The sequence below is a fragment of the Oncorhynchus mykiss genome, chromosome 4 (assembly GCF_057628025.1).
Source record: "Oncorhynchus mykiss isolate SJ-2025 chromosome 4, ASM5762802v1, whole genome shotgun sequence".
In the NCBI taxonomy this organism is placed as follows: domain Eukaryota; kingdom Metazoa; phylum Chordata; class Actinopteri; order Salmoniformes; family Salmonidae; genus Oncorhynchus; species Oncorhynchus mykiss.
In genome coordinates, this window is record NC_143025.1 from 68337341 (window position 1) to 68362919 (window position 25579).

A 25579-nucleotide genomic window follows, 5' to 3' on the forward strand; every position below is an offset into this window, starting at 1 on the left:
ACCAGAAACAGTGAGGGTTAAAGGTAGCGTCTCACGCTGAATCCTGGGGAGAGGACTACCATCCAGGGCGAACAAGGCCGTGGGCTCCTTTAACTGTCTGAGAGGAATGTCATGTTCCCGAGCCCAGGTCTCGTCCATAAAACAGCCCTCCGCCCCAGAGTCTATTAAGGCACTGCAGGAAGCTGACGAACCGGTCCAGCGTAGATGGACCGACAAGGTAGTGCAGGATCTTGAAGGAGAGACAGGAGTAGTAGCGCTCACCAGTAGCCCTCCGCTTACTGACGAGCTCTGGCCTTTTACTGGACATGAAGTGACAAAATGACCAGCGGAACCGCAATAGAGACAGAGGCGGTTGGTGATTCTCCGTTCCCTCTCCTCAGTCGAGATGCGGATACCTCCCAGCTGCATGGGCTCAGCACCCGAGCCGGCAGAGGAAGATGGTAGTGATGCGGAGAGGGAGGCGACGGAGAGCGCGAGCTCCTTTCCACGAGCTCGGTGACGAAGATCAACCCGTCGCTCAATGCGAATAGCGAGTTCAATCAAGGAATCCACGCTGGAAGGAACCTCCCGGGAGAGAATCTCATCCTTTACCTCTGCGCGGAAACCCTCCAGAAGACGAGCGAGCAAGGCCGGCTCGTTCCAGCCACTGGAGACAGCAAGAGTGCGAAACTCAATAGAGTAGTCTGTTATGGATCGATTGCCTTGACATAGGGAAGACAGGGCCCTGGAAGCCTCCTCCCCAAAAACAGATCGATCAAAAACCCGTATCATCTCCTCCTTAAAGTCTTGATACTGGTTAGTACACTCAGCCCTTGCCTCCCAGATTGCCGTGCCCCACTCACGAGCCCGTCCAATAAGGAGAGATATGACGTAGGCGACACGAGCAGTGCTCCTGGAGTAAGTGTTGGGCTGGAGAGAAAACACAATATCACACTGGGTGAGGAACGAGCGGCATTCAGTGGGCTCCCCAGAGTAACACGGCGGGTTATTGATTCTGGGCTCCGGAGATTCGAAAGCCCTGGAAGTGGCCGGTGGATCGAGGCGGAGATGGTGAACCTGTTCTGTGAGGTTGGAGACTTGGGTGGCCAGGGTCTCAACGGCATGTCGAGCAGCAGACAATTCCTGCTTGTGTCTGCCTAGCATCGCTCCCTGGATCTCGACGGCTGAGTGGAGAGGATCCGAAGTCGCTGGGTCCATTCTTGGTCGGATTCTTCTGTTACGGTGCGTGAATGAGGACCCAAAAGCGAATCAACTTAAACAGAGCTTCTTTAATTACCAAACATAGGTAGGCTCAGATGGACCGGCAGATTCCGACAGGACAGGACAAGGTTACAGCAAACATGACGACAGTCTGGTTCAGGCATGAATGACACAAACAAACAAGAATCCGACAAGGACAGGAGCAGAAACAGAGAGAGATATAGGGACCTAATCAGAGGGAAAAAGGGAACAGGTGGGGAACGGGGTGAATGGGTAGTTAGAGGAGACAAGGGACAGCTGGGGGAAAGCGGGGGAGAAAAGGTAACCTAACACGACCAGCAGAGGGAGACAGGGTGAAGGGAAAGGACAGAGACAAGACAACATGACAGTACATGACACAAACGGATTAACTTCTTATGGTATAGGGGACGCTTGCATCCCACTTGGCCAAAAGCCAGGGAAAATGCAGCGCGGCAAATTCAAATAAAATTATATAAAAATCTAACTTTCATTAAATCACACATGTAAGATACTAAATTAAACCTACACTCGTTGTGAATCCAGCCAACATGTCAGATTTTTAAAAGGCTTTTCGGTGAAAGCATAAGAAGCTATTATCTGACGATAGCACAACAGTAAACAAAGAGGGTAGCATATTTCAACCCTGCAGGCGCTACACAAAACACAAAAATAAAATATAAAACATGCCTTACTTTTGACAAGCATCTTTTGTTGGCACTCCAATATGTCCCATAAACATCACAATTGGTCCTTTTGTTAGATTAATTCCATCCATATATATCCAAAATGTAAATTTATTTGACGCGTTTGATCTAGAAAAAAAACAGCTTCTAAATTGCGCAACGTCACTACAAAATATTTCAAAAGTTGCCTGTAAACTTTGCCAAAACATTTCAAACTACTTTTGTAATACAACTTTAGGTATTTTTAAACATTAATAATCGATCAAATTGAAGACGGGTCTATCTGTGTTCAATACAGGAAGACAACAAACCAAGCTACTTTTCAAGTCTTGCGCAACTCTCAACAGTGTTACGCAGTTTCTAGATGGCCATACTTCTTCATTGCACAAAGGAATAACCTCAACCAAATTCCAAAGACAGGTGACATCCAGTGGAAGCGGTAGGAACTGAAAACAAGTTCCTAAGAAATATCGCTTCCCAATGAGAAATCCTTGAACAGACAGAGACCTAAAAAATAAAAAAATCTGAACGGTTAGTCCTCTGGGTTTGCCTGCTATATAATTTCTGTTATACTCACAGACATGATTCAAACAGTTTTAGAAACTTAAGAGTGTTTTCTACTAATAATATGCATATCTTATATTCTTAGCTTGAGTAGCAGGAAGTTGAAATTGGGCACGCTATTTATCCAAAAGTGAAAATGCTGCCTCCTATACCTTAAGTTAAGAAGGAAATAAATTCCACAAATGAACTTTAGTCATCAATGCAAATGGTGGCTACTTTGAAGAATCTCAAATATAAAATATATTTGAATTTGTTTACACTTTTTTGGTTACTACATGGTTCCATATGTGTTATTTCATAGTTCTGATGTCTTCACTATTATTCTACAATGTAGAAAATATTCAATATTAAGTAAAAACCCTGTAATGTAGGTGTCCAAACTTTTGACTGGCACTGTACGTACATATGAAGCACTTGAGGGAGACAAAGAATGAAAGCATCGAGGACATGCATATTGTTGTAGTATTTATTTATTTTTTTAACAAAAAAAACTTTTTTTTCCCACCTGTACTGTGATTCATTATTAAAACTGGGGTCTTACATGATATTGTACTTTCCACTGAACATCACAAAGTTACCCTTTTTATGTATGTTTACTTTTTTTTTCTCTTTTCTTCCTATACAATGATTTGTGCTTTGATACCTTAGATTTTAAAGACATGTTAATACAGTTAAGTGAATACCAGGGACTACTGACAAAAATGTCCAAAGAGTAAAATACACCGATCTTATACACACCATACAAAATACAGATATACATAAGAGTGACTGGCTGAATGCTCCCATTCATTTAGGTTGTTTATTTGCACAGCTTTTTACAAGCAACTGGGGATTCCAAATCCCAGTTCCAAACTGTATATATTATGAGATTGTACCCCCAAAATGTATATATTATGAGATTGTACCCTCAAAATGTATATATTATGAGATTGTACCCCCAAAATGTATATATTATGAGATTGTACCCCCAAAATGTATATATTATGAGATTGTACCCCCAAAATGTATATATTATGAGATTGTACCCCCAAAATGTAATAATTATGAGATTGTACCCCCAAAATGTAGGGAACATAAGGTGCATTTCTTCAGAGTTCTTGATATCTGTGTGTACAAGCCTTTAAAAATGTTTTGGGGATGAACTGACGGCATTGCCCAGAATCAACTCTTTCCATGTATAAATGTGTATGACTGCATATATATATATATATATATATACACACAGATTCATGGGCATTCAATATTACATCTGCTGGAATGATCCCCATCCTACTCATTAAATCAAGTACTTCAAGCAACATGATTCACAGAAGATCAAACTATCTTTAATATTTCACTACTACTTCAGTAAGCGATGAACAACAACAAAAAGAAAGAAAATGCATAAGTGCACATGTTGAACAAAAAAATAATAAGTTCTACTTTTTTGTAAAAAATGACAAAATCACAACTAGTGTAGCCAATCCAGCAGGAGAGAAAAAGGTACAAGCATTTAGAACTAACTACCATACTGTATGTGGGTGTCAATCCAAAATGTAAGTGCATATATATATATATATATATATATATAGAATATATATATATATATATATATATATATATATATATATATATATATATATATATATTTATACAATAGGTATATATTCTTGTAAATTTAATTATATGTATATACTTCCAAGTAAAGTGTATTCACTAACATATAAAGCCATTTGACAGTGTACATATTTTTTGCTCTAATTACGCCATAGCAAAACCCATGCTTTACATAGAAAAGGCATACACAACATTAAGAAAAATGTACAATTTATAAAACATGATACAATAAATAGTATTATAGAATTGCTGCTGTACACAAAAGCCATTTCATTTCACTCATATAAAAATATGTTTTAGTGCAACCTTACATATATTGATACTTCACATCATTCAGACTCAAGTGTCCAAAAAAGACGGGAAATTGCATTTATTACAAAGCTGATAAACTTTATATATTTACATATCTTCCTGCTTAATATGCTTATAAGAATATAAGCAGAAAGTAAAGAAAAGGCACACACATTTGTACATTTAAAAGTACCAGACTGGAGTCCATAAGCAATTTGGTCAGGCTCATGGATAAGTTAACATATACTGTATGTATATTCTCTGAAACTTTAAATAAGAAATACATTGTTAAAATAGCAAACCAGGTTATAAAAGGCATGCTATACACATACATTGAAACTGCAGAGTATCTACTTAATTTGCTTGTGTTTGCGTGTGTGTGTGTTTGAATGTCTGTCTCTCTGTGTTCTTGTGTTGTGTGTGTGCAATAGTATGGGTTGATGTCTTTACGTTGCACGTCCCTCCCTTTTCAAACATCGTTCACCTGTTCTCTGTGGAGTCCTTTGATATATCTTTACCTCTCTTTGTGCTTGCTGCCCTTTCCCCTGGGCCCTGTCGACCTGGTGACCTCTCCTTAACATGGTGGCCTGGCCCTGCCGTGGGACCCGCCGGGCCCTTTGATGTGGCCGGCAGGGAGGTCTCTGAGCTGGAGCTGGAGGGTAGGGGGAGAGGGGAGGCCGAGCGGCCGGCCGGGGTCTGCCTAACCTCTAGGCCACTAAAGTGCTGAATCCTGCTGGGGGCGCTCTCCTGAGGGATGGGGTGAGGGGGATGGCAGGGGTGAGGCAGCGGGGAGCGGCGTCTCTGGTGGGGCTCTAAAGAGCACGCCACCACGCCTTTCTCCAGAGTGTCATGTTCCGTAGCGATGCGGAGAGAGGCGATAGCTTTGGTACATGTCTGTATGCTCTCCTCCTGCTGCTGATTGTCCTTGATGTCAGGCATGTCTGCGCTGTCCCGGCGACTTCCTGACCTGGGTAAGGACGGGCCGGAGGAAGGAACTGGGGTCCTCTCCATTCTTTCATGGCACTGGGGCGAATCGGTGGACCTGGTGGACCCCCTGGCCAGCGGGAAGGACACTTCACTGGTGCTAGACTCCTCGGACGTGCTCTTCTGCAGAGGGAGGCGGGCAGGGTGGGCCAGGCCGGTGACGGAGGTGGCCACGGAGTGCACCATCTGGATGCCCCCGATAGGGATCATGGGGAAGGGGATGCGGACCTGCTGCTGGGAGTGCAGGGGGAGGTGGCTGAACAGGCCCTGGTGTGGCCGTGTGGACTCCTGGCTGCTGTGGGGAGGGGAACCCTTCCTCTGATCCTGAAACAATACAAGATGAATTCAGTACAAAATATAGTGGCCAAAGATAAATAGGGTCTGTGGATCTTCGACTATAGAATATACAGAAAGTACTACGCATTTTCTCAATTTAATTCAGGGGCGTAGGCACTGGTGGGCGCAGACACACCCACTGGGGAGCCAGGCCCACCCAATCAGATTGAGCAATCCCCCAATAACATATTTTTATTGTATAATGTTTTTTTTATTATTATTACTTGTCAGTGTTCCAAACGGGGTGGGTCCCATTGATCATCAGTTATCATATAAAAAACGGACAACATTTGCCTCCAACCTATGGCAAAATGTGTAGAATTACAGGTAATTAGCTGTAAAAATTGTAATTTTTCTCTCCACCCCATGGCAAAATAAGTAGAATTGCATGAAATGAGTTATAAAATTGTAAAATCTTCTCTCCGCCCTGTGGCAAAATATGTAGAATTGCAAGAAATTAACATTTAAACAAAAAATGTCTCTCTTCACTGTCATGAGGGGGGCCGCTAAAATGTTTTGCTCGCAAGGTGAGAATTAGTCAAATAATGATTAACTTAAAGACATAATAAAGTCATCAAATAAAATAAACGTAACATACGTTTTATTAAAGTGAAGTAATGTGAATAAATAATGGTTAATAAGTGATAGGCAGTAATGGGCAGTCACTACCATCATGGGACTTTATTCATTGTTTTATTCTGTGCTGTTACAGCATTCAACCCACATAATGCATGGTGCATTTTAATGTTAAAAAAATATATATTTCTTAATAACTGATACAAAATCGAACCATCAGTCCAGTGATTTAAAAAAAAAACGAGTAATTTAATGCCCATGATGTGCCTCACAAGTAACAGGCTTTCCACATTTTGTTACCTTACAGACTTATTCAAAAATGGATTCAATACAAAAAAATCCTCATCTATCTACACACAATACCCCACAATGACAAAGCAAAAACAGGTTTCAAGGGCCAAGAGGGTGCAAAGCTGTCATCAAGGCAAAGGGTGGATAATTTGAAGAATCTCAAATATAAAATGTATTTTGATTTGTTTAACACTCTTTTGGATACTAAATGATTCCATATGTTTTATTTCATCGTTTTGATGTCTTCACTATTATTCTACAATGTAGAAATGGCCAAAATAAAGAAAAACACTGGAATGAGTAGGTGTGTCCAAACTTTTGACTGGTACTGTAAGTATTCATTGTCAATAAGGTATATTGTGTGTAGATTGAGGAGGTAAAAAAACAAACAATTTAATCCATTTTAGAATAAGGCTGTAATGTGACAAAATGTGGAAAAAATCAATGGGTCTGAATTCTTTCCGAATGCACCGTATGAAAATAGGCAAACGCATGAAACAACATCTATTTACAGTCAATGTAAATAGCCTATCGTTTTTAGGAATTGCATGTCATTGGAAATAGAACTCTGCCCTGTGCTTCTTCATACTATCAACAAACTATCGGTTGATAAGCAAATGCTGGTTATGGTTAAGGTTCGTTTTAAAATATGGATTGGGGTAAGTGTTAAGGTTAGGGTTAAGTTTAGCATTAGGATAAGGGCTAGGGTTAGGGTTAGTACACATGTAGTTGAAAGGTTACTGATCATCTGTAGAGCTTCTACAGATGGACTATGCAAATGAAGTGTTACTTTGGATTTTAATGGATCTTGAGATGGTAGGAAAAATCAGCTCAAATATGACAAACTATTACCAGCTAAAAAGAAGTCAAATATGAATATAACAAAAATATATATATATTATACAGCTGAAGCAGGCTCCATTTCACGCTTCATTTAAACTGTCCGGATTTAAAAAGAATCTTAAGAAAGAAAAAAAACAGTTACTAACCACTGAGTGATGAGCCAAGCTTACAGTACATTATGGCTACGGCTGGCTTATCTTTTTATCCCTCACTACCACGGAAACCAACCAGATGGTGTGGAGAAGTCAAGAATGACTCCACAGTGCAAGAATACTGCATTTTTCCCCTTTCCCCAGGGATTCTTAATTAGCCACATATATAAATAGAAATGACCGCAGAGACTGTAAGAGCACTCTATAGTGGGCCTGCACGGTTCCATTGTACTATAACTTTAAGTTAGACTCTCCATTTATCATCCTATAAAAGCAGGCACTAATAATACACTGAACAAAAATATAAACGCAACATATAACAATTTCAACAATTTTACTCTGTTACAGTTCATATAAGGAAATCAGTCAATTGAAATAAATAAATTAGGCCACAATCTATGGATTTCACATGACTGGGCAGGGGCGCATCAATGGGTGGACCTGGGATGGCATAGGCCCACGCATTTAGGAGCCAGGCCCACCCACTGGGAAGCCAGTTCCAGCAAATCAGAATGAGTTTTTCCCCACAAAAGGGCTTTATTACAGACAGAAATACTCCTCAGTTTCATCAGTAATCCAGGTGGCTGGTCTCAGACGATCCCACAGGTAAAGAAGACGGAAGTGGAGGTCTGAGGCTGGAGAGGTTACACGTGGTCTGCGGTTTTGAGGCCGGTTGGAAGTACTGACAAATTCTCTAAAATGACGTTGGAGGCAGCTTATGGTAGAGAAATTAACTTTAAATTCTCTGGCAACAGCTCAGGTGGACATTCCTGCAGTCAACATGCCTATTTCACACTCCCTCAAAACTTGAGACATCTGTGGGACTGTGTTGTGTGACAAAACTGCACATTTTAGAGTGGCCTTTATTGTCCCCAGCACAAGGTGCACCTGTGTTATGATCATGCTGTTTTAATCAGCTTCTTGATATGCCACACCTGTAGATGGATGGATTGTCTGGCAAAGGAGAAATGTTCACGAACAGGGAATTAAACAAATGTGTGCACAACATTCGAGAAATAAGATTGTTGTGCATATGGAAAGATTCGGGGATATTTTATTTCAGCACATGAAACATGGGACCAACACATGTTGCATTTATATTTTTATTCAGTATATATATACACTACCATTCAAAAGTTCATGGTCACTTAAAAATGTCCTTGTTTATGAAAGAAAAGCTAATTTTTTGTCCATTAAATTAACATCAAATTGAAATACAGTGTAGACATTGTTAATGTTGTAAATGACTATTGTAGCTGGAAACGGCTGATTTTTTAATGGAATATCTACAGTTGAAGTCGGAGGTTTACATAAACCTTAGCCAAATACATTTAAACTCAGGTTTTCATAATTCCTGACATTGAATCCTATAAATAATTCCCTGTCATAGGTCAGATAGGATCCCACTTTATTTTAATAAATGTGAAACGTCAGAATAATAGTAGAGATAATTATTTATTTTAGCTTTTATTTCTTTCATCACATTCCCAGTGGGTCAGAAGTTTACATACACTCAATTAGTATTTGAAGGCATTGCCTTTAAATTGTTTAACTTGGGTCAAACGTTTCGGGTAGCCATCCACAAGCTTCCCACAATAAATTGGGTGAATTTTTGCTCATTCCTCCTGACAGAGCTGGTGTAACTGAGTCAGGTTTGTAGGCCTCCTTGCTTGCCCACGCCTTTTCAATTCTGCCCACTCATTTTCTATAGGTGTGAGGTCAGGGCTTTGTGATGGTCACTCCAATAACTTGACTTTGTTAAGCCATTTTGCCACCACTTTGGAAGTATGCTTGGGGTCATTGTCCATGTGGAAGACCCATTTGCAACCAAGCTTTAACTTCCTGACTGATGTTTTGAGATGTTGCTCAATATATCCACATAATTTTTCTCCCTCATGATGTCATCTATTTTGTGAAGTGCACCAGTCCCTCCTGCAGCAAAGTACACCCACAAAATGATGCTGCTGCCACACACGTGCTTCACGGTTGGGATGGTGTTCTTCGGCTTGCAAGCCTCCCCCTTTTTCCTCCAAACATAACGATGGTCATTATGGCCAAACAGTTCTATTTTGTTTCATCAGACCACAGGAGATGGGATTGATTTGCACTTTTCGCACCAAAGTACGTTCATCTCTAGGAGACAAAATGCATCTCCTTCCTGAGCGGTATGACGGCTGCGTGGTCACATGGTGTTTATACTTGGGTACTATTGTTTGTACAGATGAACATGGTACCTTCAGGTGTTTGGAAATTGCTCCCAAGGATGAACCGGACTTGGTCTTGGCTGATTTCTTTTGATTTTCCCATGATGTCAAGCAAAGAGGCACTGAGTTTGAAGGTAGGCCTTGAAATACATCCACAGGTACACCTCCAATTGACTCAAATGATGTCAATTAGCCTATCAGAAGCTTCTAAAGCCATGACATAATTTAATAAGCTGTTTAAAGGCACAGTCAACTTAGTGTATGTAAACGTCCGACCCACTGGAATTGTGATACAGTGAAATAATCTGTCTGTAAACAATTGTTGGAAACATTACTTGTGTCATGCACACAGTAGATGTCCTAACCGACTTGCCAAAACTATAGTTTGTCAACAAGAAATTTGTGGAGTGGTTGAAAAACAAGTTTTAATGACTCCAACATAAGTGTATGTAAACTTCTAACTTCAACTGTACATAGGCGTATTATCATTAACCATCACTCCTGTGTTCCAATGGCACGTTGTGTTAGCGAATCCAAGTTTATCATTTTAAAAGGCTAATTGATCATTAGAAAAAAACCTTTTGCAATTATGTTAGAACAGCTGAAAACTGTTGTTCTGATTTAAGAAGCAATAAAACTGGCCTTCTTTAGACTAGTTGAGTATCTGGAGCAACAGCATTTGTGGGTTTGATTACAGGCTCAAAATGGCCAGAAACAAAGACTTTCTTCTGAAACTCTTCAGTCTATTATTGTTCTGAGAAATGAAGGCCTTATAGTCAGAGTTCCTCTGTCCAGTGTCTGTGTTCTTTTGCCCATCTCAAATATTTTTTTTTTATTGGCCCATCTGAGATATGGCTTTTTCTTTGCAACTCTGCCTAAAAGGCCAGCATCCCGGAGTCACCTCTTCACTGTTGACGTTGAGACTGGTGTTTTGCGGTTACTATTTAATGATGTCATTCCATGACCTAGACTGACCAGGTGAATCCAGGTGAAAGCTCTGATCTCTTATTGATGTCACTTGTTAAATCCATTTTAATGAAGGGGAGGAGACAGGTTAAAGGAGGATTTTTAAGTATTGAGACAAATGAAACATGGATTGTATATGTGTGACATTCAGAGAGTGAATGGGCAAGATAAAAAATGCAAGTCACTTTGAATGGGAGCACCGGTTTGTGTCAAGAACTGCAACACTGCTGTTTTTTTTTACGCTCAATAGTTTCCCGTGTGTATCAAGAATGGTCCACCACCCAAAGGACATCCAGCCAACTTGACACAACTGTGGGAAGCATTGGAGTCAACATGGGGGGACAGGTCCCTGTGGAACGCTTTCAACACCTTGTACAGTCCATGCCCCGACGAACGGAGGCTGTTCTGAGGGCGAAAGGTGTGGAGGGGTGCAACTCAATGCAACTCAATTTTTTTCTGAGGTCTTGGCTGATTTCTTTTGATTTTCCCATGATGTCAAGCAAAGAGGCACTGAAGGTAGGCCTTGAAATACATCCACAGGTACACCTCCAATTGACTCAAATGATGTCAATTAGCCTATAAGAAGCTTCTAAAGCCATGACATAATTTTCTGGAGTCCATGCCCTTACGAACTGAGGCTGTTCTGAGGGCGAAAGGTGTGGGGGGGTGCAACTCAATATTATGAATTTGTTCCTAATGTTTGGTATGCTCAGTGTATAATATGCCAGTAAGCAGCTGTTCATGAAGGCTGATGTGCAATGTTTATATAATAAAATAGAACAGTTGAATACATTCTGGAACACTTACTGTCTCCATCTCTGAGTGGCTTCTGCTACGCTGGCCCATTGGCACCATCTCTGAGTGTAGGTGCTGGCCCAGACTCCAGGGGGCACTGTGATGGTGCATGCCCCTCCTGGGGGAGACAGGTCTGATCATGCCCCGGTGGCGACTCCGTGGAGACAGCTCCCTCCTGCCCACCAGTTCTCTGCCCGGTGACATGGGGCGTCCGGCGTGGGACAGGGGTGAGATGTGACTCCTGGGGGAAAGGTCCCTGCGGGGCGAGAGGTCCCTTCTGAAGGAGATGTCCCTCTTGGGGGAGTGGTGCCTGAGAGGGGACACCTCTCTGTGGGGTGACAGGCGGCCATGGGGGGACAGGTCCCGTCGGGGGAAGAGGTACTTGCGTGAAGTGGAGGTGGGGGACGGCTCTCGGAGAGGGGAGGAGTCCAGGCCTGGGGAAGAGAGGCGAGACAGGGACAGGTCGAATGATGAGGAGCTGTGAGCTGGGGAAAGGCCAAAGTCCTCGTCCATGGAGCTGGGTACGTCTAGCCTGCTCTTATAGTCCTCCCCCAGGGCGCCCTGCAGCAGCTGCTGGTACTCTGCCATCTGGCCCTGGCCTTCACCCTCACTGGGCACCATGAGCTGGGTGATCTGGATGCTGGGCAGGCTGGTGAAGTAGCTGAAGAGGGGTGGTTTGGAGCAGTGGCCCTGCAGGTCTGAGGAGCAGGCGCCCTGAGAGTCCGTGACGGACAGAGATGGTATGCCATAGGGCTGAGGGCTGGTGCTTCTGGAGCGAGTCTTCGGCGTGGATTCGCCATCGTAATCGTCGTCATCATCTTCATCGTCGTCCACCTCATCCCCGTCATCCTCGCCACCATCAGAATCATCGGCGTCTGAGAACTGGTGGTCAGCCATGATGCCTGACATCTTCCCAGACTCCCTCTGGCCATCCTCGCCATTGTCTAAAAAGAAACATATGGTTTATCCAACCGTTGATCCAGTCAAACCCTATGCAAATGCAATAACAGTAGCCTACTTTGTTCTGCAAGACAAATAAACAGAATTTAGTGCAGTCTTAACAAGGAAATGAGACATACAAACACAGTAGTGCTTTTCTATTTAGGCGTTTACAAATCTTTTACAGCAACTGCAATTTACTTATTTTGGATTGAATGGGTCACTGGTGTTCTTTCCCACTTTATGCTAAATGATGGGATACAAGCAGGGAAAATGTGAACTGTGTATCTTTAAAGTTGGTCATTTTACATAAACCTGACAGAGGCGGTTCCTGTTTTTCATTACAATAATTGTTCCTCAAGAACCGCACCAGTGCAACATACAGGGCCCAGTATTTATCAAATATTGGCTCATCTGTATAAAATATGCTCAGTAAGTCTGTCTGATTCATACCAGCTTCTTCGGCGTCCGCATCCTCCACAGATGTCACTGACACCCCGAGCTCCAAGCACTTCTTCATGTGGGCTTTCGACTTCATGTGTTTTGTCAGGTTTCCTGAAACAAGAGTTTACGACTTTTAAAATGTCTTACTGGAAGCAGCATAGGCCGCCTGGCCTTTCAATTGACTCATCAACACTCCACTGCAGCAGAGAGAGAGAGAACCTTGCCACCCTTCTAACGCAATGCAGACAGCAGTCTGTTCAGTCCTACATAAATCCTTTTCCAATGTGATCACTGTTTTTGTTTGAACTATCAGGTTAAAGTGCTTGAGAAGAAAGGTGGACATTTGCATACATGTGGTTATATGAAATGGAAGAAGGAAACCCACCTTTGGTTTTAAAAGCAAAGTTGCAGAACTTGCAGACATACGGCCGGACATCGGTGTGTGTGCGGATATGTTTCTTCAGCATGCTTGGCTTCTTACAGCGGATCCCACACTCTTCACAGATGTACTTCCCTCTTCCTCTGCCCCGCACGTAAACATAGTCTTCATTGGATTTGTACCTGAAATCATAACAAGATCAGATTATTCAACATTATTGGAGGGTTTTGAGTATATCGAAGCATGTGTTAAGGGAGCAAATATCAAATACATCAAACAGCTAACTTTACATTGGGAAAGTTAGCCTGCAACTGCTCAGAGAAAATAATTCCGGTGCCAGACTCAACTGGGTATTGGTCAGACATTTTTACAGCTGTTCTCGATTCTGAAATTGAATTATATAAAGAAAAAATCTAACTGTATATGATAATATCTTCAAAGGGATATTCAAGACGCCGTATGTTATTGTGATTTGAAAAATAAAATGATTTCAAAAATGATTTTGAAATCTATTTATCGCTTGAACCAAAGTAAAGAGGTTAACCGAAGCCTCACGGACAGTTGTCAATAATACCATGGCAGTTAAACAGCAAAATTATGCTCTACTGTATTTCCATAAAAACAGTAGCCTATGCTAGTAAGTAACACCTTTCAACCACAATTAAAAGCCATCTGAAAAATACATTCTGCTTTGTATATACTGTGCATTCGGAAAGTATTCAGACCCCTTGACATTTTCCACATTTCTACTTTACAGCCTTATTTTTCCTCATTAATCTACACATAATGACAAAGCGAAAACAGGTTTTTAGATATTTATGCAAATGTATTGTAAAATAAAAACAGAAAAACCTTATTTACATAAGTATTCAAACCCTTTGCTATGAGACTCGAAATTGAGCTCAGGTGCATCCTGTTTCCATTGACCATCCATGAGATTTTTCTACAACTTGATTGCAGTTCACCTGTGGTAAATCCAATTGATTGGACATGATTTGGAAAGGCACACACCTGTCTATATGAGGTCCCACAGTTGACAGTGCATATCAGAGCAAAAATCAAGCCATGAGATCAAAGGAATTTTCGTGGAGTTGCGAGACAGGACTGTGCTGAGGCACAGATCTGGGGAAGGGTACCAAATAAAATGTCTGCAGCATTGAAGGTCCCCAAGAACACAGTGGCCGTCATCATTCTTAAATGGAAGAAGTTTGGAACCACCAAGACTCTTCCTAGAGCTGGCCGCCCAGTCAAACTGAGCAATCGGGGGAGAAGGACCTTGGTCAGGGAGGTGAACCCAATGGTCACTCTGAAAGAGCTCCAGAGTTCCTCTGTGGAGATGGGAGAACCTTCCAGAAGGACAACCATATCTGCAGCACTCCACCAATCAGGCCTTTATGGTAGTGACCAGACGGAAGCCACTCCTCAGTAAAAGGCACATGACAGCCCGCTTTAAGTTTGCCAAAAAGCACCTAAATACTCTCAAACCATGAGAAACAATATTCTCTAATCTGATGAAACCAATATTTAACTTTTTGGCCTCAATGCCAAGTGTCACATCTGGAGGAAACCTGGCACCATCCCTACGGTGAAGTACGGTGGTGGAAGCATCATTCTGTGGGGATGTTATTCAGTGGCAGGGACTGGAAGACTAGTCAGGATCGAGGGAAAGATGAACGGAGCAAAGTATTGAGAGATCTTTGATGAAAACCTGCTCCAGAGTGCTCAGGACTACAGACTTGGGTGACGGTTCACCTTCCAACAGGACAACGACCCTAAGCACACAGCCAAGACAACGCAGGCTCCGGGACAAGTCTCTGAATGTCCTTGAGTGGTCCAGCCAGAGCCCGGACTTGAACCCGATCGCCCATCTCTGGAGAAACCTGAAAACATCTGTGCAGCGACTTTACCCATCCAACCTGACAGAGCTTGAGAGGATCTGCAGGGAAGAATGGCAGAAACTCCCCAAATACAGATGTGCCAAGACTGTACTGCTGTACAGTCTGTATACAAGACTGTATACCCAAGAAGACTCGAGGCTGTAATCGCTGCCAAAGGTGCTTCAACAAAATACTGAGTAAAGTGTCTGAATACTTATGTAAATATGATATTTCAGTTTAGTATTTTAATACATTTGCAAACATTTCTAAAAACCTGTTTTTGCTTTGTCATTATGTGTAAATTGTGTGAAACCTCATCGTGTGTAACACCGTGTGTAATCGTGTGTAAATTGATGAGAAAATGTATTTAATACATTTTAGAATAAGGCTGTAACGTAACAAAATATGGAAAAAGTCAAGGCGTCTGAATACATTCTTAATGCAGTGTATACATCCTATTTCTGCGGAAAAAGCCTTCAAGTCCATGAAAAACAGTAATTTGACAAAATCATGTAAAAGCTACATTTCAGTTACCACAGTAATTGTTTTATCATTCTCATATAACATAGACCATGAAGAAGTGGTTTCAGCCACCAGGCATTAAATCCAACTTAACCACAAAATATTTCATATTTAAGTGCTGGCCTGTACATTTTGTATAGAAGTCACAACAATATAACATTTTAAGCAGCCGTCTCCAGAAGGTTCCACACTGATATCAAAAGGCTTTCAATTACATTTTAATGGCTAATGGCAGCCATCTTGACATACCCTCCTTCAAAGATTCTGATGCGAGTGGGCTCAGCCTGCTTTGAGGAGGCCTCCTTCTCTCCATGGTCCTCCTTGATTCGATCCCTGGAGCTCAGCCCCTTGATTTTCTTCCCATATTTGCTCACATCTAGCTGCATGAGCTCTGGCTTCATCTGCAAATGGAAAACATGCATTACACTAAGTTAAATCCTCGCAAACAGACAAAAACACTTGATGGCAGATGTAATGAAATGTCGGCTCAAAATAACATTTTACTGTACCTAAGATTGCTTTATAATATTGTAGGGGATTTCAAACTTTCAAAAACTTACATGTGAGTTATGAAATCTGTAATGCTTATTTAGTAAATGTAAATGTAGTAAATTGTGAACAAGAGGCAAATGTGATGTGTTGATTACCTGCTCAAATTTCTGCTTCCAAGCAAGAGAGGACACAAGTTTTCCAGTTCCGGGTTGATACATAGCAGCCATCGTGTAGGTTTCTGTGTTCTTCCTCTGCTTGGATCGGAGCAGGGCCAGAGTAGCCTTGGTGCTGAGGCTGAGAGGGTTGGGGTTGTAGGAGCTGACACACCAGGAGCCGTAGACAGAAGTCAGGGGAGTCGTCTGAGCGTTGTTTGGCTTGGTCGAATTCAAGAAGCACCAACTGACACTGGTTGCCGTGCGAAGACTGGGGAACTGAAAGAACTGCTGAACGTCTGCCAGATCTGTGAGCAGCAGAGTGCTTCCAGCAGCGCCCCCACTCTGATTGGCAGCCAGCTGCACCAGCATGTTGACAGGGATCTTGCTGCCCATGGGTGGCTTGGCCTCCTCTGGAGTGTCACTGGAGGAGACCATGGACTGTGGGCTGGAGCTAGCCTCTGGGGTGAAGGAGTCGTCAACATCCAGCTCCTCTGGGGACTCTCTGCCACCAGGGGTGTCCATCACAATTTGCAGAGGGGGAGTGAAGCTGTCAGCTGGTGGCACATCGGGTATGTGAGGTGCGTTGGAACGCACTGGGATTTGGGTGGAAGGGAAGTCTGCTGGTGGGGAGGAGGACATCCTCTCCTGATCGTCCATTGAACCCTCACTCTTTAGAGGTGCATGCTTTGGTAACTTGACGCTGTCCTTCGAAGCACTCAGCTCGACAGCGCTCAGCTCTTTAACAATCTGACCGTACATCTTCTCCTCCTTGACCCGTTTCTGCTGTTTGGTCTCTATAAAGAGTTCCAGGCTACTGGCTGGTGATAACATCCGCTTGCTTCCCCCGATACTGGAGGATGCATCCGTGGTGGAGATGGTTCTCGATGTCAACGACAGCGGAATTCCCGTGTTTAGTCTCCCATGTTCAGTGTTCAGATCTGGAACTTTCCAGAGTGGATAACGTGGAGCTCCCTCAGGCTGACCAAGGATCTGAGATAAGTTGAAGCAAACTCCGTGCTTTGAAACACTGCCGCCTGTGAGTGAACTGGATGATGCATTCTCTGAGCATATGACTCTTGCTGAATAAGCGCTCTGGCTGTGGTTAGCTAAGAGCTGTGAAACACTTGTGTACATAACACTTCCGTAAGATGGCACGTGAGTCTGTATCCTAACGGGGATTAGCATACCTGGGAGTGATGGCTGTGATCCTGCATTCTGAGTGGCGAAGATTGGCTGGACCTGTTGCAGGAGCATTTTACTCTCGGTGAGGGCCACTTTAGACGGTGGAGAGTTGTAATGCTGGGCCTGGGGGGAGACTCTGCAGGGATACTGGTAGTTCTGACTGATAGCACCGTCAGCCTTAATGTCACACTGCTCCTGGATCTGCTGTAGCTGATGAAGAGGTGGGTGGGATTTCTGGGGCATGTGCGGTATACTAGGCTGTCTGATATGTAGTTTCTGTAACTGGTGTGGCTGGAAAGCCAGATGTTGCTTGTGTCTCTGTGTTGACTCCGGATGCCAGAACAGGCCGGGCTGAAATGGCAGGAAAGGCAGTGAAGCCAAGCTGCTCTGGAGTGAGGAGTATTGCATGGCTTCCTGGCTCATGAGCTCATGACTTGGATGCTCTACCTCTGATGACTGTTGACTTGGCAGACAAGATGACTTCTGGAACAGTGTTGAGTCTTCCTGGCTGTCCTCACTAATTCTCTGTTGCAGAAGATGATAAGGTGACCCTCTCTTGGGTCTTGCTACTTCGCTGGCTGATGCACCATGAGAACCTTGAGAGGATGGGGGGCTCTGCCAAGATAAGGGTCCATGGTCTGAGTGCTCTTGCTTGATGGTCATTTCGAGACCACCTTGCTCATGCACCACTGTCTCAGGGTAAACGCTAAGGGATGCCTGCCTTACTAGGTAGCCCCTTCTCCGTTCTTTCATGGCTGATGCACTGGAGTAAATCTCTCCCTGTCTGGATGATGTTGAGAGACTGCCATAGTCAAAGGACTTGCTACGGATCTCTGGGATCTCGGTGGCCAGAGCACAGGGAGCCTGTTCGGATGAGGATCGTCGCATCTCCCTCTGCTGGTGATGGCCGGGGATGGTGAGAGAGTTGCCACTGTACTCAGACTGCTTGCCAAAGTCATCCTGCTTGGTCGGTGACACAGACTTCAGGTTTTCTTCCTTGTCAAAGGACATAGAGAAGTTGGAGCTGTGGGACAGGTTGCTTTCCTGGCTGGGGCTCCTGGACAGGCTGGTGCAGGACTCAAAGCTGGAATCCCCAGAGGAGTGCTCCAAGTCTGCCAAACGCAGACGCTTCTTTTTAGGAGGCAACTTCTCCGTAGGGAGCTGGGACAGTGTCTCACTCCTCTGGGGCCACTGGAATTCTTCAACGTGCTTCTCCGGCTCCTTGGTCGGTACATCAGGCTCTTTCTCAGGTTTATCTGGCTCCTCCGTCACCCTGATCTCAGGCACTTGGATGTTAGGCTGCCGCACCAGTTTGGGGGGCATGTGACAGGGCTGGTTGGGTGAAGCTAAATCACTGTCGCTCTGCTGCTCCATGCTCTCAGACCTAAGGATAGAGTCTTGGCTTTGCACATCTTCTGTGTTTTCTGTATCTGACTGCTCTGAATATTGGCTAGAGGATTTGTCTTGCAGGTAGGCTGGGTGCTCGAAGGACTCTGACTTCTCGAAGGAGTTTGGCCTACTGAGTGAGTTTGTGTGCTGAATGACAGAGATAACGTTGCCAGTTGCCTTTCTGTCAGAGTCTGGGACTAGCACTACATCCTCTGAGCACATACTACTACAGCATGTTTCAAAACTGTCTGATTGGCTATGTGCATTGTACATGGATCCTATGGATCCTTTCCCAGTAGGTGTTGCCCTTGAACCTACTTGACTACCTTGTTTTGAATCATAATCCCCAACCATATCTACTGAGCCACTACTGTCATACTGGCCTGGGCCATCCTCCTCGTCCCCTACACTCTTTTCCTTTCTGCGTTTACGAGTGGCAATCTCTGTCATTCCCACTTTAGTACCATAAGGGCTGTATGCTGTATGCTCTGGCACCACAGGACTACGCTCCCCTAGCTTTAAAACCACAAATGGGGCTGTGTTCTTGGGAATGTGTCCATAGGTTTCAGATTCGCCATGCCCTTCATGTGCTGAATGCTCAAAAGCTGCCTGTCTCCTAAGCCTCCTCAGACCGGCAGCACCCGGGTAGAAGACATCATCAGAGGTCATCATCTCATCGAAGGAGTGGCTCACTCTTATCCCAGGTGGGACGTTGAGGTTGGTTGGGGAGGATGTTGGCATTGAGTTACTCCTAATGAGTGGCCCTGAATCAGGAGCCTCTAATAGACCTGTGTTGCTTTGGCAAGGGCTTGTGGGATACTGCTTAGGGTCAACACCTGCTAGTAGATGCGCTTCACTGTTATCATTACGGAAGAATATATGATCTTCAGATATCTTCCCCATGACTAGGTTAGTGTCTTGGCCAACAGTGGCCATGCCTACTGCAATGGATTGTCTAGATCTAGGAGAGTTAGGTTTGTAATACCAAGTCCGACCAAACATGATCTCCTCGTAGGACTTTGCGTTTGTGTTGGGAGGGCTGATCTGTTGCTCCGCACTCTCTGAAAGAGAGAAGTAGCCGGAATCTGTGCTGCCTTTGCTGTGTGGACTCAGAAGGTTCAGGGACTGCTGGGACTGCTGGTCTGAGTCCTGTGATCCCTTCCTATCTGTCAGTTTCAGAGCCAGTCTCTGTTTTATAGTAGGAGAGTCATCCACGCGGCTCACCTGGGAGCTGATGTGAGAAGCCTTGAGTTCCATGAATGGGGGGCACTCCATTACTGTTGGTGGGATCCCTTGTTTTGGGACAATTAGGATAGGCACTTTCATGGATGCCATAGCTAGTTCCTCAGCTGAGTCAGCATATGCCGGCTCCCCACCCTTCTCCATTGTGCTTTTGTCCATTTCAAATGATATCTGGGGGATGGGGCTGACTTTGTCCATAAACATAGAGACCTCTGCCGTCTCCTCGTCGGTGTCCGTGCTCTGTTCACCGTCTGAATGTACATCTGTCTCTCCCACGGAGGATGCTTGATCCATGTCTGTGCGTGAAGCTGCCAGTTCGGAGAATGGGACTAGTCCTGCTTTGATGGCATGGGCATGAGATTTTCGGTGTTTGTACAAATTACTCTTGGTTTTAAAGGAGAACCCGCAGGGGACACAAGGGTAGGGGCGTTCCCCAGTGTGTGAACGAATGTGCTTCTTCAGCACGCTGGGTTTCGCACAAGCCCTTCCACAGTAGTGGCAGATGTACTTTCCTGGCTTCTTGGGTTTCTGCTCCTTCTTGTATCCCTCCTCTGGCAGCTCCGGCCCTGATTTGGAATACTGGCCAAAAGAACATGGTAAACTGGGAGATTTCTGACGAGAGAAAACTCCATGGGCACGGGAGTGTCCAGGGAATATGTCGTCGGAAGGGAGCTGTCCAGCGAAAGGCCAGGCATGGGCCTCCAGACCAGGCTGTGGCTTGGCTCCGGACAGGAAGCGCTCTTGCATGGGCTGCTGTGGGTACTGTTGTGGTAACTGGTAGGAGTAAGTACGGGGGAAAGCCTGTGTGTATTGACTGTCTTGATGCGGCTGACCCATTGCAGTTGATAACATCTTCCCAGAGCCATACTTTTGTGCTGAGCCAGTAATATTGCTGCCACTGGCACCACTTTGCAGGCTTTCGCGATGCGAGTGCCTTTTTCCCTCCGGGTCAGCGAAAGTGCTTCTTTTTGTGACAGCTGAGGGCTCGGAGACCCACTTCCTTTGTAGCTTCTCCCGTGGCTCCTTGGTGGATTTTTGACCAGAAGCTGATTCATGTGGCTCCATTGTCCAACTATACTTCCTTTGGGTTTCTCAAAGGTCAAATGTCAGATGCTGTAGTTCTCAAATGAAGGGGCCTTCCATTGCTGAAGTCGTTTTGGGTTGTTCTACATTTGAGTCACAAAGATCCTCTATAGTGGGGATCAGAACACTTTCTTTCTGTCAAGCATACTGTAAACTTGCGAACTTGCATCAGCCCTTCAATTTTCTTTTTGTTTATTAAATGTATCAAGACCTTTGAGTGATCTGAAAATTCAAACAGAACATGAATAAATTCCATGTACTGTGAAACAAAATGTTTTAAAAATCATGGTTCGGTATAAAATATCTATTACTGAACACTTACCAGTCTGAAAAACAAAGTTTTTGTTGATATCCCTCCTTTTACAACTTCCAAGATAATCTTTATGTACGACCTGGAGAGAGGAGATGGAAACAATTCAATGATTGAAACAAAGCATTTACTGTGAAGTCAGTTAATAACTTATGTCTCTAGGATTTTCCTCCATTTTCAAAAAATTAATCGCAGTTCAGTCATCTACAGTTGAAGTCGAAAGCTTACATACACTTTGCCAAATACATTTAAACTCAGTTTTTCACAATTCCTGACATTTAATCCTTGTAAAAATGCCCTGTCATAGGTCAGATAAGATCAGCACTTTATTTTAAGAATGTGAAATGTCAGAATAATTGCAGAGAGAATTACTTTCATCACATTCCCAGTGGGTCAGAAGTTCACACACACTCAATTAGTATTTGGTAGCATTGCCTTTAAATTGTTTAACTTGGGTCAAATGTTTCTGGTAGCCTTCCACAAGCTTCCCAAAATAAGTTGGGTGAATTTTGGCCCATTCCTCCTGACAGAGCTTGTGTAACTGAGTCAGGTTTGTAGGCCTCCTCGTTCGCACACCCTTTTTCAGTTCTGCCCACACATTTTCTATAGGATTGAGGTCAGGGCCTTGTGATGGCCACTCCAATACCTTGAATTTGCTGTCCTCAAGCCATTTTGCCACAACTTTGGAAGTATGCTTGGGGTCATTGTCCATTTGGAAGACCCATTTGCAACCAAGCTTTAACTTCCTGACTGATGTCTTGAGATGTTGATTCAATATATCCACATAATTTTCCTTCCTCCTGCAGCAAAGCACCCCCACAACATGATGCTGCCACCCCCGTGCTTCACGGTTGGGATGGTGTTCTTTGGCTTGCAAGCCTCCCCCTTTTTCCTCCAAATATAACGATGGTCATTTTGGCCAAACAGTTCTATTTTTGTTTCATCAGACCACAGGACATTGCTCCAAAGAGTACGATCTTTGTTCCCATGTGCAGTTGCAAACCGTAGTCTGGCTTTTTTATGGTGGTTTTGGAGCAGTGGCTTCTTCCTTGCCGAGCGGCCTTTCAGGTTATGTCGATATAGGACTCGTTTTACTGCGGATATTGATACTGTTGTACCGGTTTCCTCCAGCATCTTCACAAGGTCCTTTGCTGTTGCTCTGGGATTGATATTCACTTATCGCACCAAAGTACGTTCATCTCTAGGAGACAGTAGGCATCTCCTTCCTGAGCGGTATGACAGCTGTGTGGTCCCATGGTGTTCATACTTGCGTACTATTGTTTGTACAGATGAACGTGGTACCTTCAGGCGTTTGGAAATTGCTCCCAAGGATGAACCAGGCTTGTGGAGGTCTACAATTGTATTTCCTGGGGTCTTGGATGATTTATTTTGATTTTCCCATGATGTCAAACAAAGAGGCACTGAGTTTGAAGGTAGGCCTATAAATACATCCACAGGTACACCTCCAATTGACTCAAATGATGTCAATTAGCCTATCAGAAGCTTCTAAAGCCATGACATCATTTTCTGGAATTTTCCAAGCTGTTTAAAGGCACAGTCAACTAGTGTATGTAAACTTCTGACCCACTGGAATTGTGATACAGTGAATTATAAGTGAAATAATCTGTCTGTAAACAATTGTTGGAAAAATTATTTGTGTCATGCACAAAGTAATGTCCTAACCGACTTGCCAAATCTATAGTTTATTAACAAGAAATTTACGGAGAGGTTGAAAAACAAGTTTTAATGACTCCAACCTAAGTGTATGTAAACTTCCGACTTCAACTGTATATTCTCATGTACAGTGGCATGCAGTACAAGGAGTACAGTGCTAAACTAGATTGAGGTTAAAATATTTTGAATGAGTGTAGTTTGTGATTGGGCCACCCTCCCCCTCATGCTTACAGTGAGTCATCAGTAACAACTAGGCCCACGCAGTTCCTAAAAAGACACAAAAAAGTACAAATAGCCGGCCAAATGGAAGTGACGTAAGACATCATATGTGCGTGGGCGTCCAAAGGGCAAGTCGTAAAGGAACTACAAGCGCTAGCATTTTTCTTTTCGCTGGCCTCTGATGTTTACTTTCTATACATACACATACTGCAATGCCTAGTGAACACAGAAGCTACAAATAAACTTGCATTCGTTTGTGATTCTATTTCAGAGTGCTAACGTACAGAAACCACACCAACACTTGAATATAGAATGAATCCAGTGTCTGAGACTAACACGTTGAACATGTAAGTCACTGTCGTGCATTTCTTGATTTCATTTTTTCTCTCTGATTGCGACACACACACACACACACACACACACACACACAGACGGCCCCTTTGCTCTGGCGCTACTGGGGTAGGAGCATGGAAGTTATGTGACGCGGGTGTCTTGAGGCCAATGTGAGAGATAAAAATATCCCAGTCGAAAACACTGGTATTTTTAGCACCTTCTCTTCGGTTTTTGTTTTCTTCCGTGCTGTTACACAAAAATAATGTGTGCAAACAACAGAACAAAGCCATAGGCGCTCAGAATAAGTGGTTGGATGGAGGTTTGTTACCGGCCAGATATCCTTTCTTATTGACCAACGATAAATACCACCTGCGATCCTGTTAAAAAAAACTGTACATGTTTCAATTAAACCCAAAACCAAATGTGTATGTGAAAACACAGCCAGATGTTGCTATGTTTAGAGAGATTGGAAGATACAGAATGCAGTATCAATTGCAACACACCTGTATCAACAGGTGCAGGTTCTCGATTGTCAGCTTTGTAAAGATAACGTAGTTACAGAGAGAAACATTCTGAGAGGAATAATAACTCATCCTAGCCTATTCACACAATACGCACTCCGTATTTTGTGAAAAAGTGTCAGCTGATGAGCCTTATGAAGCCAGAGCAAACCTATCACTGAGTGGAAAAGAGCCATCTTTCTAAGCTGGAGTCAGTTTCATATATCACACTTAATGGTGGCCAGGTTGGTGCACCCCTCTCCTCTTCCCTTCCTTCCTTCCAAACCCCCCCCACCCCCCCCTCCATGTTTGGGCGCATCTCCTTCCATGAATCCATCTGTCTAGTATCTCTTGTTATCAGCACAGATCCGCTACCATGGTGCCCGAAGTTCTCTCAAATCTTTCTTTTAGGACATACAGTTCAGTAGGCATCTGCCCAAAACCATTAATGAATTATTCTCTGCCGTGTTGCATAAGGTTATCATTGTTCAAGTCAAAGAAAAACTATTGAATGGGTTATATAAAGTGTTTTCATCCTAACTAAAACGCTGTCCTATTTTCTGACTGAGTGTGGGTGGGAATATTCTTTGGCATCATTTTTAAGTGGAGTACCTGGAGGAAGTGTGCGTGGGACACACAGAGGCAGAGTGTGCTAGGGACACCTCGCTCTATAGAGACGGACCACATTCTCAAAGATATAAACAGAAACACTTCACTGGATGATTCAAGCATTTTATGTAACATCTCCATAGTCTAACAGTAGTTCATCTGATAGGAGGCCCCACCGCCAAAAACCATGATGGACCATGATGAGGCGGACATTTTCATTATTTACAGTACACCGGCCCCCCCACAGTAAGTTACTCCCCCCCCAAGCATTACAGTACATATATCTCCATCAACCCCCTCCTCCCCAGAGGTACACATAAAGTGTGGGTATAAGCCATGTTAGCTTCTTTATTTGGGCTCTCTTTTCATGGGGAGAACATTACGCTGATAGAGAGCCTCTGCCCACCTCGGGCCTAGTTCTGGTTTCTGGCTGGAGATCTATGGGGAGTGGGGGATAAGCTGGTAGCCTGGGGCTGTACCAGGCCCTACACACTGACGCACATCTCCATTGTGACTGGGGAAAGAGCAAACCTTAAAGAGGCCCTTTCACTCAATCAAAATGCATCCTCTTTCCAATGCAGGGATTAGGTATTTAAGCGTTTTTTGGGCTGGCAGATTCAAGAGAGAGGATTAGAAAATGTTTTGTTATTTTGTGTGACAATGAGTGATGTGTAGTTATCCTTAAACCGTTTGGACAGCCAAGATGCCACATACCAATTTGAAGTGAT

General features: G+C 43.7%; 1 protein-coding gene across 4 annotated transcripts in view; it reads right to left on the reverse strand.

Annotated features, from left to right (window-relative positions):
- Positions 1-2922: 2922 nt before the first annotated feature.
- LOC110522245 (transcription factor HIVEP2) overlaps positions 2923-25579 on the reverse strand; it is a 111084-nt gene continuing 88427 nt past the window's right edge. For all 4 annotated transcript variants that reach the window (XM_036975817.2, XM_090233457.1, XM_036975818.2 and 1 more), the window contains 7 exons: positions 21529-21598; positions 16311-21428; positions 15913-16064; positions 13271-13446; positions 12895-12996; positions 11515-12446; positions 2923-5663 (listed from right to left, as the gene is read on the reverse strand). In XM_036975817.2, coding sequence (XP_036831712.2) covers positions 4836-5663; positions 11515-12446; positions 12895-12996; positions 13271-13446; positions 15913-16064; positions 16311-21188 — 7068 coding nt within the window. In that variant the 5' untranslated portion in view covers positions 21189-21428; positions 21529-21598 and the 3' untranslated portion in view covers positions 2923-4835. The remainder of the gene's footprint in view (positions 5664-11514; positions 12447-12894; positions 12997-13270; positions 13447-15912; positions 16065-16310; positions 21429-21528; positions 21599-25579) is intronic.